Consider the following 16,054-nt stretch of genomic DNA (forward strand, 5'->3'; position numbering starts at 1 on the left):
GAAAAGAAATAATGGTAATTTAAAATTTGAGTAATTGTAACATTCATGCCACTTTTAAAGATGGTGGTTAGCCCTTTTCCCCATAGCTGGAGATGCACAATTTTGAAAGCAATTTGGTGTTTGCCATAGGCTAAGAAAATGTCTGAAGCAATTGAAATATTTTAATGGGGGGGGGTAAAAAAATGAGGGCATAATTATTATTCAACATCAGCACCCCCAAGAAAATTTTTTTTCTAGGGTCGTGCGCCCACTTTAATACAGATTATGTATAGGAAAATTGGAATGGGAAAAATAAAGGGAAGGGGGTAATTTTGATCCATGACTATTGTATGTGCTTTCATCAACCGCGATTTGAACAAATCTTTACAGCGTTCCTGTGGCCAGCCCTCGAGAATTGTTAGCTTGATTGCACGAAAGGGTCTTTGCAAAGGGTCTTTCGTGTCGCCCATTTTTTATGATGCGCCATGTGAAACGCATTTTAAATAAATCATCTGCAAACATATTTTATTCGTCCGTTAAAATAAACAAAATGCTTGTTTATAAAATGATGTGATATATCATGAAATTGTAAAAAATTTGATTTAAAAGTAAGCTAACGAATCTTATTTTTTTATCATAAATTTCAGAAACACCCCTCTTATAGCGTATCATAAAAGATGGGCGACACGAAAGACGGTCCTTGGAAAGACCCTTTCGTGCAATCGGCCCCAGCTCAGCGACCGTCTCGTCTCAGTCGCGCTCACACATGAAATTTTCTTTTCTGCTTGCCTTCTCGAAGACACAGTCGCAAGAATGCAGCTCGCAGGGAAAGGTGAGAGGTCTTTTTTTCTCCATCGATATACATGTACAGCTAGATCCAGGGATATTCTACAATATAATGAATTCATATGCGATAGATTCTCTTTTGGTAGGGTAGAGGTCTCTGTGAAATTATAACCACAAGTTTCGCCTACCGTGATTGAATACTAGTAGATTACTGCAATTGCAAAGCAGCAGACAGGACTAGGTATCCCCACTTTTCTCGCAGCCAGAGAAGAGGGGAAGAATTGGCTTAGTCTCCGCAGCAGAACTGACTCGACGTGATGTGACATGTCACTCGGATCGAATTCGAAGTTCAAACATACCGGTAGACCAATTAAGCTTCAGTCTCTGTATGTTGGGTGTTCCACTGAACTGCGTTGGCTCCACTCACCAATACATATGAATGGGGATTATAGTAAAATGTCAGAAATTGTTGAATAAATCCCCAGAAATGACGGTTATTCCTGTCTATAAACTTGGGTCAAACATGGTTGAATACTTCACCCCTCCTCTTCCTAACTTTTCTCATCTCTTCTCTATTGCTAGGGAGTTCGGTGAAATGCCTCTCAGAATTTGTATCCATCTGTACACCCATGTATAAAACAAGTATGAAACCATTAAAGGAGGAGTAAAACCCCTATAGAAAGTTATTAGAAACCTATACCATGAGAAACTGAAGTTTTATATGGATAAAATTATGTAGGCCTAGCGCCTATACGGTATTACGGTAAATAATTTCAAAGCATGCCTTGCTGCGCATGGTACTACTTAGAGTACATGTAGTGCATTGCACTTTCAAGATTGTTGTGGGTCGTTTCCACACCCAAATGAACTCCGTATTCTCTAAAAAGAAGTATTACACAGTCCCATTCATTGCTTTTGTGCAAGTAATATGACATTCTACTTTTCAGTGTTTTGCTGTAAAAAATCTGCATATTCTCTCTTTTTAAAATAAATATCTGTCAATATATGACATAATGAGTTGATTTATATACCATTTTTTTTCTAAAAAAAATCTGCATATTCTCCCCTTTTAAAAGAAATATCTCTGTCAATATTTGACATCATGAGTTGATTTATTTATATACCATTTTTTCTTATTTCACAAGCTTTCCAATGGTACCAAATTTGTTGGGATTCCTTCAAGATTTCAAAAGCCACTGTCTCCCCCACTCAATAAGTCTTTAATATTTTTTTGACAGAACAGAATCTGCATATTTTCCCCTGTAAATTGTAATATCTCCATGACTCCATCTATATTTAATAGACAGTGACTTGATTGAATCACCATTATATTTCTTATTTCACAAGCTTTCCAATGATATAAAATTTGTTAGGATCCTTCAAGATTTCAAAAAGTCACCAAACTCCTTACTATTGCTCTATAATCCTTACTACTAGTCAAGTTCATGATTTTTAGATTTGTCACTGATTATTTCTGCCATGGGCCTAAACCAACATTTTGGCAAAAAAAGTTTTTAAACTTAATTCTTACAAAAAAATTTGCCAAAAAAAAAATGCTTAAAGTTTAATTTCTTATCTTTCAAATGCCATTTCAAAACTTGAGTTTTGTTCATAATGCTTAAGCAAACAAAAAATGTTTTTGTCAGAGATTCAAAAAAGGCTTGCACCTAATGGCATGAAATATTGATCATCAGATGTACTTATTGCTAATTCTTTATTTTCTGTTAGAAATAAGTCTGAATCTAATCAGCAAACCTTCTTTTCATTATCTTTGCCAAAATTTTCAAATTATATTCATTTTAAAATCTATTCATTTAGTTATATTCTCTTGTTTTTAGTATGGTATTTTCAGCAGTGCAGTAAATCTTGTTTTTTTAATAAGTAAAAGCTGAAGAAAATTTCAACCCGAGCAAGGGGATTCGCATTATTAATAGGAAACTTGTTATTTAATCAAATATTTTCATTATTTGCTGTGAAGGCTATGGTGCCTTTGAAAGGCATGAATCCTTCTGTTAGAGTTAACATTGTCCTGTCAAGCACACAATTTAACTTGTTCAAGGAATCAATGTCCCCTTGATAATAGGAACTTTGTTGCTTATAATAAAAGGATATGAATAAATTATAAGCTTTCCCAATTAATAATGGAAATCTCCTTAATTGCTTAGGTTGACAAGTTCTTTTCTTATATTCAATGCCTAAAGATAACACATTTAAATGAGACCAGATGGTTTGTGAACCACGAGTCTTGCCTGATTTCGCAATGATTAAAATATGCAATATAATAATTTGACCTCTAGATGACCTTCGATCTCATCATCCTCATGGATGCATAATTGGTATGACTCGAGGATCATATTCACCAAGTATGAACATGATTGATGCAGAGATCAAGAAATTAGAGCAATTTAAATGAAAACTAGGAAGAAGTCCAGATGATGATGATCAATATTATCTAATTTGATAATTTGGTTTTGGAAAAAAGTGAAGCCCCACCCCCTTCTTCCGCGGCCCCTGTAATTAATGTCACTGGTACTTGTCTGAAACAAAGATCATCTGATTTTTTTACCATCATTTATATTTCAAGGTCACAGCAAGATAATGTGTCTGTACTTGTCATCTACATGTACTAATCATATTTCTAAAAATCTTATTGTGTGTTTTGTTTTTTCATTTTATTTCACAGGATTGAGCTTCCACAAAACAGGAAAATCAGCCATGTTCCATAATTGCCAGTATTGGTCTGGTGTCCTCTCGGCATCATTTCAGACCAGGATAAATAGACATCTCCTGAAATCCTCTCTAGCAGGATCAGCTTGGAAAGGAAAGACTTCATGTCTTCTTCAAACAAAACAGAAAGTTGGAGGGAAAAGAAGCTTATTAGCATCAGGATATCAACACTTTTTAACAGAAAAACGTTTAGGCGTCGGAACTTTTCAGAGCCCAGGGAAGGCCACCATGTATAATCACCAAGGCATCCATAGACAAAGAACTTCCCTCAGGAGTGTTTTTGCTCCAACATCATATAGCCAAAAGGTTTCTAGAATTACCAGGACGGTAAATGATTACCTTTGCTCTCATAGAAAAAAGATCGACCCAAAACACCTGGCATCTGAATGTGGATTTCGGCATCTTTCAAGATATCAACAATTGTTTCGAGACCAAAGGAACTTGTTTGTCACAAGAAGATCATTGGAGAGAAACCTGTCAACCTCTTCAAATCTCTGTCATCCAGCTAGAGGGGAGAGTGTAATGAATGTCTTTGATCGCAAGACTAAGAGGAAGCAGAGGGACAGGGCTGCACTGGCAAAAGATGTAGAGGTGTATGATTACATCAAAGATGAAGTAATTAAACCTATTATCTGACCTGTAATGAAGCCTTTTCCCCATACATTTTTTTATTCCCAACCTTTCCTAAGTTTAATATAAGTTTAATATGGGGCCTATTTCATAAAGAGTTACAACTGTTGAAGCTTTGCCATTATGGCAACTACCATGGTAGCCTAGATTTTGATTGGCTGCTGAACCCTGTTGCCATGGTAGTTGCCATAATGGCAAAGTCAGTGGCGGACAGTGACCCGGAGAAAACAAAGCATTGGAGGGGCACAGCAGTGTTCACAAATAATACAGTGCCCCTCCAATGCTTTGTCTCTTCCGGGTCATGGCCCGCCACTGGGCAAAGTTACAACAGGCACCATATTTGAGTTCTATAGCTTTGACTTAAGATGGCAAAGGTAAAATAATAATGAAATAGAATAGATTTACAGCACATGACTAAAATCAATACGTGTAGATTGTATGGTTTGATTTGTCTTGCGAATGATTTGACTAATGATTAATCAAAAGTTTGTAATTTTGATTGGTTAAATTTATTACCCAAAGTTGACTGTTTTTGTTTAATGTCAATTAATTTTAAAGAATCCTACATTAAAAGTGGAAGTAAAGCAATCTGTCAATAATTCTCATGGAAATTCAATGAAATTGAAATTTTCTTAAATCATCAAAGAAACGAGTATACTAATGAAAGGACAAAGAGCTAGATGTAATTGCTCATTCAGCACTTATGTATGGGTATGCGAGGTGTTCATACCTCTGTCAGGTCTATACTAAATCTAATATCGCTGACCAACATGGCTCTTTATATCTAGTTCAGGACAACAGGCCAAAACTATACTCTTTGAAATTTATGAAGTTTGATAATGATATGTAAATATTTTCTTGGGAATTAAATTTCTTGAAAGTACAGATCTTTTAGTGGTGTACTATTGAATGAGCTCAATTTGACACATAATATTTATAAGTTTTTGATAGCTTTGAACATGCCAGATTTATTAAGAAATCATACAACTAAATATGAAATACCCATTATACATGACCCTTTCATCAAAGTCACAAATATGATAAATGAAGGAGAGTTAGACACTGATATCCAATTATTTTCTTTTGGGGGGAGATTAAAATGTTCAGATTATCAATCAATCTTAACTACTTGATGTGATGTTAACCAATTTTGTTTCATTTGATACAAAATGTTTACATTTAATATATGAAATATGGAACTCCAAAACAAATGAGATCTTAATTGGAAAAAAGATTGCCAGCTGTGTTTGATATTATGGAAAAATATGACGTTCTACTCCCAAACAAATAATTTTTCTTTTTTCAAATTGAACTTAAGCTCTTGTTGTTCCTTTCCTTTGTGGGGTCATTGAAGTAACCTAAATTCGAATGTACATTTTTATTTCTTTTTCATCAGATAGCTTACCGAATGGTTGACAGAATTAGAGATGTGACAAGGTAAACAAGGAGATCATAAGAACTAGCGTACTAGTGTCTTCAAAATCATATTAACCTTGAAGTAGAATTATAATGATTATCAATAGGTAATGAATCAAAAGTATTGAAAATGATAATACATATTTCTTATAGTACATTTACCAATTTTCATCTATTTTACTTTAATTTCTGCTTAGCTTATGCCAAAGCCCATCTCAAACTATGTCTTCATCATTGGTGAATTGACTTACATGTATGTTCATAGTAAATTGTGCCTCAGTTGAACTCTGACATTTCTAAATTTATAGACTAATATGAATACTAGGTGATGTTCATAAAAAAGGCTTTGAACTCATTTCCATTTTGTATGTTTGTAGTCAATTGATGTAATTTTCTTGTATGGCAGGTTGAAAAAATTAGTGTAAGCTACATTAACTTAAAAAGAGTTGCATCTTTTATATAAAAAAAAATCATTGAGAAATAGACTTATGTCCCTTTTACGTATTAGTTTTGATTAAATATCTTTGAGAGAGTTTTAATATATGTTGTCTTTTCTTGTTTTGCAGAAAGTTTCCAGTAGCCGTAGATCTTGGCTGTGGGAGAGGTTTAATGGCTAACTACTTAACTGAGGTGAGACGAGATGATATTTGAGATGTATGTACAAAAGCAAACAATTCCTTGTATGAAAAAACATGTGATAGCTGACAAGTGCTAATCTATTACATATAACACACATGCAACAATTAGAAGATCATGATCATGAGAAATGATCTAATCATGAAAAAACCCAAAGAATTGATTTTCTGAAATTCTAGGATATGAGGTCTTGTCACACTAGCAATGATGTGCATAAAAAGAGGAGGCTTTTGCTTACTACATTGTCAGCAGGGATGAAAGTGACTGCTTTTGTCGATGTTACTCTAGATTCTAACTTTTGAATACATTTGGCTTTTTTTTAGCAAAATCGTAAAAAATTGGCTGAAATATGCATTGAGCCTTGTGTATAGGGAGGTGCCCCTCATGTGTCGAACCAATGAGATTTCCTTTCATGTGAATATGTACATTGTATGCAGACTATTACTATTTATCATTATAGCTGCTGCTATAGCTCTAGGTGTATCATATCTTGCAGACATACACACTCTTCAAGAATATCAAAATCATGATTTTTGCGTTGATATATATATTGTTTGTCTTTCATAACATTAAAATCAGGCTTAATTTAAATTTCCTTTTTTTCATTTAAATTCCCATAGGATGAAATTGGCACCTTGTATCAGTGTGAAATGTCTGAGAAAATGCTGGTAAGTATTTAGTTTCAATAGTTTTTATTATTAACATTTTATGCTTTCTGCCTTTGATGCCCAGATTTTTTTGTTTTGTTTTCTATAATTTACCTTGCCTTGAGAATATAGAATGAGTAAATTGTAATCCAACTTTAAGATGTAAAGAAAATCCAAGATAGTAGTACATGTAGTTCATATTCTTCTAAAGATCGTAGTATTCAAGCTATCCAAGACAAATTTAAAAAAGGGTGAATCTGCTATATATTGGTTACAAGACATCCAACATCAAAAGTCATGTGAATTTTTTTTGGTCAAAGTTTAGCATACCCCAAACTCAAATAAAATGATTAACAAAAACAAGATAATTTGTACTGTATCAAGTGTATATTTGAAAAACCTGTGTAATTCTGTGATCTCTGCTGGTTCAGCAGTAGCTTTCTATCCATTCCACTTTTGATATTTAAAAAAAAAAACAGTTTGCCCATTGCACACATTGGTACCTTCCTAAATGCTTCACTTTCATTGTGATATTTGCCGTTTTTTTTCTCATGGGTGACTCATTAAGGAAAAGTTTCTTTTTTTAATAAAAACTCATCAAAATTCAGTTTCACAGCAAGGCAATGTTTGTTCCATTTATGATTTGGCACCAATAGTCTCACTTTCTCATTTTCCATTATTTTTTTAAGTTCTAATCTTGCTCAACTCCAGCTATTTCGATTTCTTCTTTTTTCTCTTAACAAATGCTCTTTTTTACATTAGTGATGGAAGTCCCACTATTGATTTCTGTTAATCCAATCTCCAAAAGAGTATGAATACAGAAGCACCAACAGTTGATTTAACATTGGTGAAGTCTTTCAAACCGGTGCCAAATTGTAAATCTGCAAACTTGGTATGGATGAAAGCACTGATGTTACCTACGTAACTGTGATTTCAAAACTAATGAACAAAATTAATGATGCTTTTATAGAAGTTACAATATTGATTGAGAATTTTAAAGCTAAACATGCCTGCCAGAGGGAAGTTTTATTGGGAGAAGCCTTGGGACATTGAATGACACATTGTGATAGTTTAGAAATGTAGCCATTAGTTATTACTCACAGTATCATTAGGTCATGATATTCACGTACCTTTTGTATGTTTGAAGATTGGTGAGAGATATAAGAGACTGAAAGTAAATTAGTGTGATGGTGTGAGAATGTGTCCATGGGAGATTATGTGCATGAAGCCCTTGGATGGCTCAACCTTAGCAAGAGGTATTATGTGTGAAATATGTCAAAAACGAGTAAGAGCTAGGGTTGAACAAGTGGAAATGTTGCAGAAGCTCTTGTAGATCATTGAATTTTGATAAAAGTCTGGAGGAAAAGTGCAGGACTTTTTGACAAATGAAAAGTGAATTCTTTACTATCAACATTTTGGTCAAATCTATGACTCTATTTGACTTTTGTAAAAAAAAAAGCAACCAAAGAATAAATCTGCACTGTACTTAAAGTTACAAAGGAAATAAATGCGTAGAATTCTACATTCTAAGCAAGGTGGCCTTGTCTTGTCTCTCAGTTTTCATGAATATGATGCAAGAGGGCAGCAAACTACTAAAATATGTTCCTCAATTGAGGCAACAATGTTAGGGCTCATGAAGTAAACTTCATATGGTCACTTTTATCTGAAGAGCCAGTGTCCATTTCAATACATAGTGGATTGAATACAATAAAACCAAGCATATTGTTACAGAAATTTAATGCAGATGAAATTCGAAAGTCAGTCGTATTGATTTTTACTTTTAGTTTAAAAACTAGAAATACTGAAATATTAATTATTCTATTTCATAAAATTTCAAACATTTCATTTTTTCATCAATTCAAGGGTTTTCACATGGACCATTGCTCTTGCACTACATGTAATCAATAATGATGCGATGGAGAATATCTTTAATGCAGAGAGAAAAATCAATTATCTTCCTCAGATGAGATCTTGAACAACTGTTACATATAAGACAAGTTTCTATTCATTCATTCATTCATTCATTTAAAAATTTTATACAGTACTATTAATTGGCCCATTCATGCATACATTTTATGTTTAATCTAAGATTCTCATGTTTACTTGTGCTACTATTTTTGATGTTACATTTATTGATATCTGGTTGGTTCGATTGTAGATTATTTAAGGGGAGTGGTTCTTTTAATAATGAAGATTGCTGATGCTAAATGCATGTATTGCCCCTTTCCCAATGGCTTTATGCTTGTGTGATGTCTTTATGCCTGTTTCAGAGGAGGTTAGATACTATGATGTCTTACCTTCACCAAAATAATTTCCTGATTCATGAAAAAAATACAAGGGTGTTCCTACTGTGTTTTTGTCTCACCTGAATAGCAGAGTGAGACTATAGACGCCATTTTTCCCACGGCGACGGCGGCGTCGTCAACACCAAATCTTAACCGAAGGTTAAGTTTTTGAAATGACAGCATAACTTAGAAAGTATATGGACCTAGTTCATGAAACTTGGCCATAAGGTTAATCAAGTATTACTGAACATCCTGCATGAGTTTCACGTCACATGACCAAGGTCTAGGGTCATTTAGGGTCGAACTTTGGCCGAATTAGGGGTATCTGTTGAATTACCATCATAACTTAAGTTCATGGATCTGATTCATGAAACTTGGACATAATAGTAATCAAGTATCACTGAACATCCTGTGCAAGTTTCAGGTCACATGATCAAGGTCAAAGGTCATGTGAGGTCAATGAACTTTGGGGCCACATGGGGGTATTTGTTGAATTACCATCATATCTCTGTAAGTGTATTGGTCTGGTTCATAAAACGTGGAAATACGAGTAGCCAAGTATCACTGAACATCTTGTGTGAGTTATAGTAGTTTTCAAAGTCAGCACTGCTGCTACATTGAATTGCGTGATGCAGGTGAGACCGCCAGAGGCATTCCACTTGTTTTTTTATATAATCGGGTTATTATGTTGTTTAAAAAAGGCCTTTTCCATTCGCTATTGGAATTTATTTAATTTTGATTTCAAAGCACTCAGGAAACTTAAACTTTATGTACAGTACTTGATATATTTTTTGATTAATCATGAGTGCATTAATAATCCCTTCACCCCTTAATTCTGCAACTCCCTTTTACTTTATACATAGACCACCTTATTCCACTAGGTAATTGATTAATACAATATGAATAATTTTTCCCAAGAAATGATGGATAGACCATGTCACCATCTTTTCATCCATGCAAAAAGCAGGGAAAACTAAAAAGGAAATAAAACCTTTTGAATTTTTATTGATGTAAGTTTTTTTATGAGATGATGTATAATATTAAAAAGTGTTTTCGTTGATAGCAGAAAGGAGTATACCCATTAATGAAAGTGTAAAATTCTGTAAAGAATGACAATTATGAAAGAATGATTGATTTTTCTATAGCTCTAATGTTGAGATTTGAAGGTCAAGTCCACCTCAGAAAAATGTTGATTTGAATCAATAGAGAAAAATCAGACAAGCACAGTGCTGAAAATTTCATCAAAATCGGATGTAAAATAGGAAAGTTATGACATTTCAAAGTTTTGCTTATTTTTAACAAAATAGTTATATGAACGAGCCAGTTACATCCAAATGAGAGAGTCGATGATGTCACTCACTATTTCTTTTGTTTTTTATTGTTTGAATTATACAATATTTCAATTTTTACGAATTTGACAATTAGGACCTCCTGTCCTGAAGCACAAAATGATAAAATAATGAAATTTCACGTGTTCAGGGAGGAATGAAACTTCATTCACATGACAATGACGAGAAAATAAAAATACTTCATATTTCATAATTTCATATAATAAAATACAAAAGAAATAGTGAGTGAGTGATGTCATCAGTTCCTCATTTGCTTACCGACCAAGATGTGCAGATAACTGTTTTGTGAAATGAAGCAAAATTTAAAAATGCCATAACTTTCTTATTTTACATCCGATTTTCTTGAAATTTTTAGTGTTATGCTTGTTGAATTTTTCTCTTTATATTTGAATCAAGTTTTTGTTGGGGTGGACTTGTCCTTTAAAATATAAACAGTCACTGTCTATATGAGGTGTCATATGAATTCCTAAGAAAATTGAAAAAGGCTGTGAATTGAATATATTAACAGATATTACATACCAGTATATCATACATGCTTCTATGAAAGAAAACCCAGTCAGCATGAAGCATGAAAATTACACTTACTGGGATTTTGTATTAGTATATGACATATACCAGGGCAACTGTTCACGTGTAACATCACAAGTCAATATCGAGCCTTAAATTTTCTGGGTTTTTTATCTGTCATTTTCTGCTTATATCCCCTTGAACTAACATCGAAACATCTCCATGCTGTTAAAACATGGTAACTGAGAATCCCTGTATAAAATGTGTGATGGGTGTATCATGCATTATTGAAATGAGACTATTTATTCATGGGAATGCAATTTTTAAGCTTTTCAATTTTGGAAGGCGTGAATCTTGACACAAGCCATGACAGAAAACACATTGATGCAATAATTGGTTCTTTACCCCCAAGGAGTGTTTTGGTCTTCTGCTGTCTTGAAGCCAAACATCAGCTGCCGGAGACATCCATTATTGGTAGGAGTCACCAAAGGGCAACTGACTTCAATATTGAAATTTCTCTTTCTGATTAGATTGGTGTGAAGTCATGTTTCTTGTGCTTTTTGGTGGATTAGAAGGGAAAATTGATGAAAAATAGCAGTGGTGTGTTTAAATTTTATTATGTTGTTTGTGTATTTATGAGAGAGAGTGAGAGATAAAAATAATTGAAAACTAGAGTGAGATTGAAGGAAATGGAAAAGAGATATGAAGAGAGGAAGATGGAAGAGAGATTGGGAGGAGGGGGGGGGGGGGATTAGGTATGAGCAACTAAAGAAAGAGAAAATATAGAAAGGCAATGTAGATGAAAAATGAAGGATTGGAGTCAGCCATTAAACCTTAAATGCATGAATGATTATATACTTTGAAAAGGACTTAAAATGTACTACATGTATATATTTTAACTCCTTAGTTTTAAACCTAGTTTCATTCCATTTAATAATTTAATATTTGCAGAAAATTGTTACATTTTGTCCCAAACATTCATCATGCTATTTTGTGCATTTTTATGAAAGAAAAAAAAATCGTACTTCATTTATTGAGAATTTTCATTTTGGATCACATAAATTTGATGCAGATTTTTTTTCTTCACTTCATGCATGTTAATTTTCAAATTGTGTTGACTTTATATTGTTTACCTCGTTTGTACTACGTGTATTAGTGAAAGAAAGGATTTTAATGGGAGCATCTAGTTTTTACACTGAATGACTCAATATAAAATACCAACATGCTGATTCAATAATGCTTTGAATACTATTTATGCTATAGTAACTCCCATAGTAGATAGGTCAGCTCTCTACTGGTATAACGCCAAGCTGGTATACAACCAATTACATGTACATAGGAAACATTTTACGCCTTATTTAATCAGGAATAGTGGCTGACTATTTATCAAAGTGGAGACAATGGCAGAGCAGGGATTCGAACTCTCAGCCTCACGACTATGATTATTTTCAGCAATTTGACTCAATGCTCATTCAGGAATGTCAGTCTTGGATGTTGCCCAATGTGGTTTCTTGGCCAAACTTGACACTCAATGGTGCTCTATAAGATTGTAATCCTTGCCTGACAAAACATGGCAATTTTAGGAGCCCTCTTAAAAATGAACATTAATAGTACTCCTAAGAACTACTTTATGATCTGAGTTTACCCCTTTATATCCAAACAGAATTTTGTCTTAATGCATAATTACATGTGATATCTACATGTATGTGTTTGTTTCTGTAACAGGACCAGGTCCCAACACCAGAGGGTGTAAAGACGATAAAGCTGGTTGCAGATGAAGAATTTGTTCCTTTCAAAGAGGAATCCTTAGATCTAGTCATTAGTAGTCTCAGGTGAGTGCCATCATGAATTTCTTTTTCATTTTTTAGATGAGTTAAACAGATTTCCTGTTCAGTCTATCTTAAAGAATAAGCATCAATTTGGAATTTAACACCACTAGGGTGTTCACCCAGAAGGTGTTGGTTATCCATTACCATGAATGGAAATGAGTTTTTACAACCAACAGACACTGTATAGTACTACAGTGTATGTAGTAACCTCAAATGGTATAAAGTCACAATTTCAGATTCCCTAGCCAGAGAATGCCTGAAGCAGACCATGTAACGTATGTGGTGGTGGGACAGCAGAATGAGATAATCTCCAAAGATGCAGCTAGATATTTACGGTGATTTTCACAAAGTCTTGTGTCACCAAATTATAGTCCACTTGGTCCATTCCTCATATAAATGCTAAAAACAGATTGCCTTTGAACAAATGGGTTATTTGTGAAAGCAATGAAACAAAACAAATATGCAATGAACTGATTATTTTTTCTCTACTTGGCTTCATTCAAGTTTGCACTTTCCTAAAATTTGATAAAAGTTGATGCAAAGGGTTCCAAACCCCGTAGGAAAGTGGATGTTCTTTGTAGAATAGTATGATTTTCTTTTTATTGTTTTCACAGTTTCATTTGTAGTGACTGAATTACGATTTTAAATGTGGATTTTTTTTCTCCTAACACCATCAGACCACCTTAATAGCTTGATTTATAAAAAATAAAAAAGACTGCTTGCTTGCATATTGAGTTGATATTAAATGAATTTTATTGTCAATATGAAAGGTTTTTTCCTCTTCAAAACTGCTGATTGATTTTTAAACATATATGAAGAAAAAAAAATTGAAGGACAATTATGTACCAGCATTCCAAGACAAGGGAATGGTGACTGGTAAAGTTTACTGGTATAAAGGTGGGTAGTGCTTTGATCTATTTTGTAAATACATGCAGTGCATGAACATGATAGCGGGTGGGGTGGGCCACACAAATGTCTTTACAGGGCAAAGTACTTGTCTTAAACACAAAGTTCATTGTCATTTGGAAGTTTTTTAGTAAGGAGCAGCAGGCTATCCTATCTCTGCATGGGTTGGTGTTTTGTCTAGCCATGTATGTATTGTTTATAGGCTATACATTCCCAATGTTGTGTTGAATGTTGAATGTGAGCTTGTTGAAGTGCAAGTAACATCACATGAAGCAATCTAGTGTGCAAGTGAGGAGTAACATGAAATTTAAATTGGCCTGCCATCTCTAGCCCTAGGCATTCGAAGTGGCAGGTAGAAGAAGTGTTTCTAGTTACCTGAAAAAAAATCTGAGGATTTTTTTTACTTTTGATATTCAAGGTTGTGTTGTCACTTTCATGATATTTTTCTTGTAAAATCCCTGAGGGAAAATTGTCTGAATTTTTTTATCACATTATCTATCACTTGGCTTAGATGGAAGAGCAGACATGAACATCATCCACAGGATGGTTTATCTTTGAGATAAAAAACAAATGTAGTGCCTTGCCTTGCAATGTAAAGCTTCAATTTTAAGTGAATTGCTGGAAAGTATTAAAGTAAATCAGGCTATTTATATGAATCTCTATCTGCAGTAATAGTCTCCATTTTTCTGATCTTTGTCATTATGTGAACTGTGTACAACATCCTGTATTGTCTTAAGGGGAGCATCATTTCATGAACAGTTTTGTCCAACAAGTTGTCATACAATTTCATAGATTTTGATTGGCTGAGAAGCACTATGGTAACTATCCGATAAAACAGGCCTTGTCAGATTAAACGTCCGACAGATCTCTTCATTAAATGCTTCCCAGATCCATCCCTCATGCACAGAAAGATTTACATTCAAATGCTAACCAAAAATGCAGATCTGACTTTCAACCAATCAGAAGCACACATTTGGGACTTGCGTATGATTTTTTTGCAGCAATTATTCGCAACTCTTTCAGTATCATGCCCCTGTAGGGCTCAAACCCATCCTGATGCACTATCTAATTCACACAAAATCTTACTTCTGACATAAATGTTAAACATTATACTGTTTAAAAAGTTATCACACCAGGGGGCCATTTCATAAAGATGTTCGTAAGTTACGAATGACTTTACGCACGACTGGTGACCATTTCTTGTGCTATATGATATCCCTATGTAACTGATATAGCGCCTAAGAACAGGTTCCAGTCATTCGTAAAGTTGTGCGTAACTTAAAGTCGCTCTTAACTTACGAACAGCTTTATGAAACACCACCCTGTACTGAAAGTTTAATACATCAGGGGGCCATTTCATAAAGCTGTTTGTAAGTTAAGAGCAACTTTAAGAACGACTGGTGATCTTTTCTTGCAGTTAATGATATTCACCATTAAATGTTCATTGGTGATATGATCACCAGTCGTTCTTAAACTCGCTCTTAACTTACAAACAGCTTTGAGAAACGGCCCCCTGGAAGCATCTTGTACCATACTTCAGACCATTTTGCTAAAAATACCAGGTGGGTGTTTCATAAAGCTGTTCATAAGTTAAGACCGACTTTAAGAACGACTGGTGATGGTCTCTTGTGGTAAATTCTATACACCAAAGTGTTAATTGGCAATGGTTTATTAGCGCGTAAGAAAGGTTGACCAGTCGTTCTTAAAGTCGCTCTTAACTTACGAGCAGCTTTGTGAAACGGCCCCCAGAGCATTGAATTGAGCGTGGCTCTGTATAAAATGAATGATGCTTTTGGTCTTGTCTCGCAGCCTAAAGGAATCGACACCCAAGAAATAACATATCACCTAAGAGGCAAATGCCAGCAGAATATTATACAGTCACACTATTCATTGCAGAGCTCAATCTTCAGACATTTCTTGTTTAATCTTCATTTTTCATCCTTCCTCTTTCTCTAGTTTTTTTCTACCACAAAGACACAAGTACAGCCTCTGACACTAGATTTTATAGACTTATTGTAAGATATGTTTTACAGTGTATCCTTTTCCTCACCATCCCTTTGTGATTAAAAAAAGAGAGTTTCACCCCCCTAAAAAAGGTATTTTTTGAGTTTTGTTTTGCCTAAATAAAAATTGGGAGAGACCTAGTACTCTTCCTGTTAGTCTATTGGTCTACACTTGGGTAGTACCACAAAGCTAATTAATGCAAAACATGGGGCCTTATAGGGTCAAAAGGTCAAATGATATGAGGATAATGAGGTCATGTTTGCTTTTTTGCAACTATCTCAATTTTTTGTAACTTTCTCTTCTTTCTTTCTGCATCAATTTCGATAACACTTGGTTGAAAATTCAAATAATCC

General features: G+C 34.2%; 1 protein-coding gene across 2 annotated transcripts in view; it reads left to right on the forward strand.

Annotated features, from left to right (window-relative positions):
* Positions 1–711: 711 nt before the first annotated feature.
* The window catches only part of LOC121418847 (arginine-hydroxylase NDUFAF5, mitochondrial-like), a 90,954-nt gene continuing 75,611 nt past the window's right edge, over positions 712–16,054 (forward strand). Inside the window, exons 1-6 of one of the 2 annotated variants that reach the window (XM_041613030.1) lie at positions 712–811; positions 3,449–4,107; positions 5,519–5,559; positions 6,105–6,168; positions 6,795–6,842; positions 12,688–12,794. In XM_041613030.1, the coding sequence (XP_041468964.1) occupies positions 793–811; positions 3,449–4,107; positions 5,519–5,559; positions 6,105–6,168; positions 6,795–6,842; positions 12,688–12,794 (938 nt within the window). In that variant the 5' untranslated portion in view covers positions 712–792. The other variant, XM_041613029.1, reaches the window with a different exon arrangement.

Source organism: Lytechinus variegatus, chromosome 7 (assembly GCF_018143015.1).
Source record: "Lytechinus variegatus isolate NC3 chromosome 7, Lvar_3.0, whole genome shotgun sequence".
NCBI lineage: Eukaryota > Metazoa > Echinodermata > Echinoidea > Temnopleuroida > Toxopneustidae > Lytechinus > Lytechinus variegatus.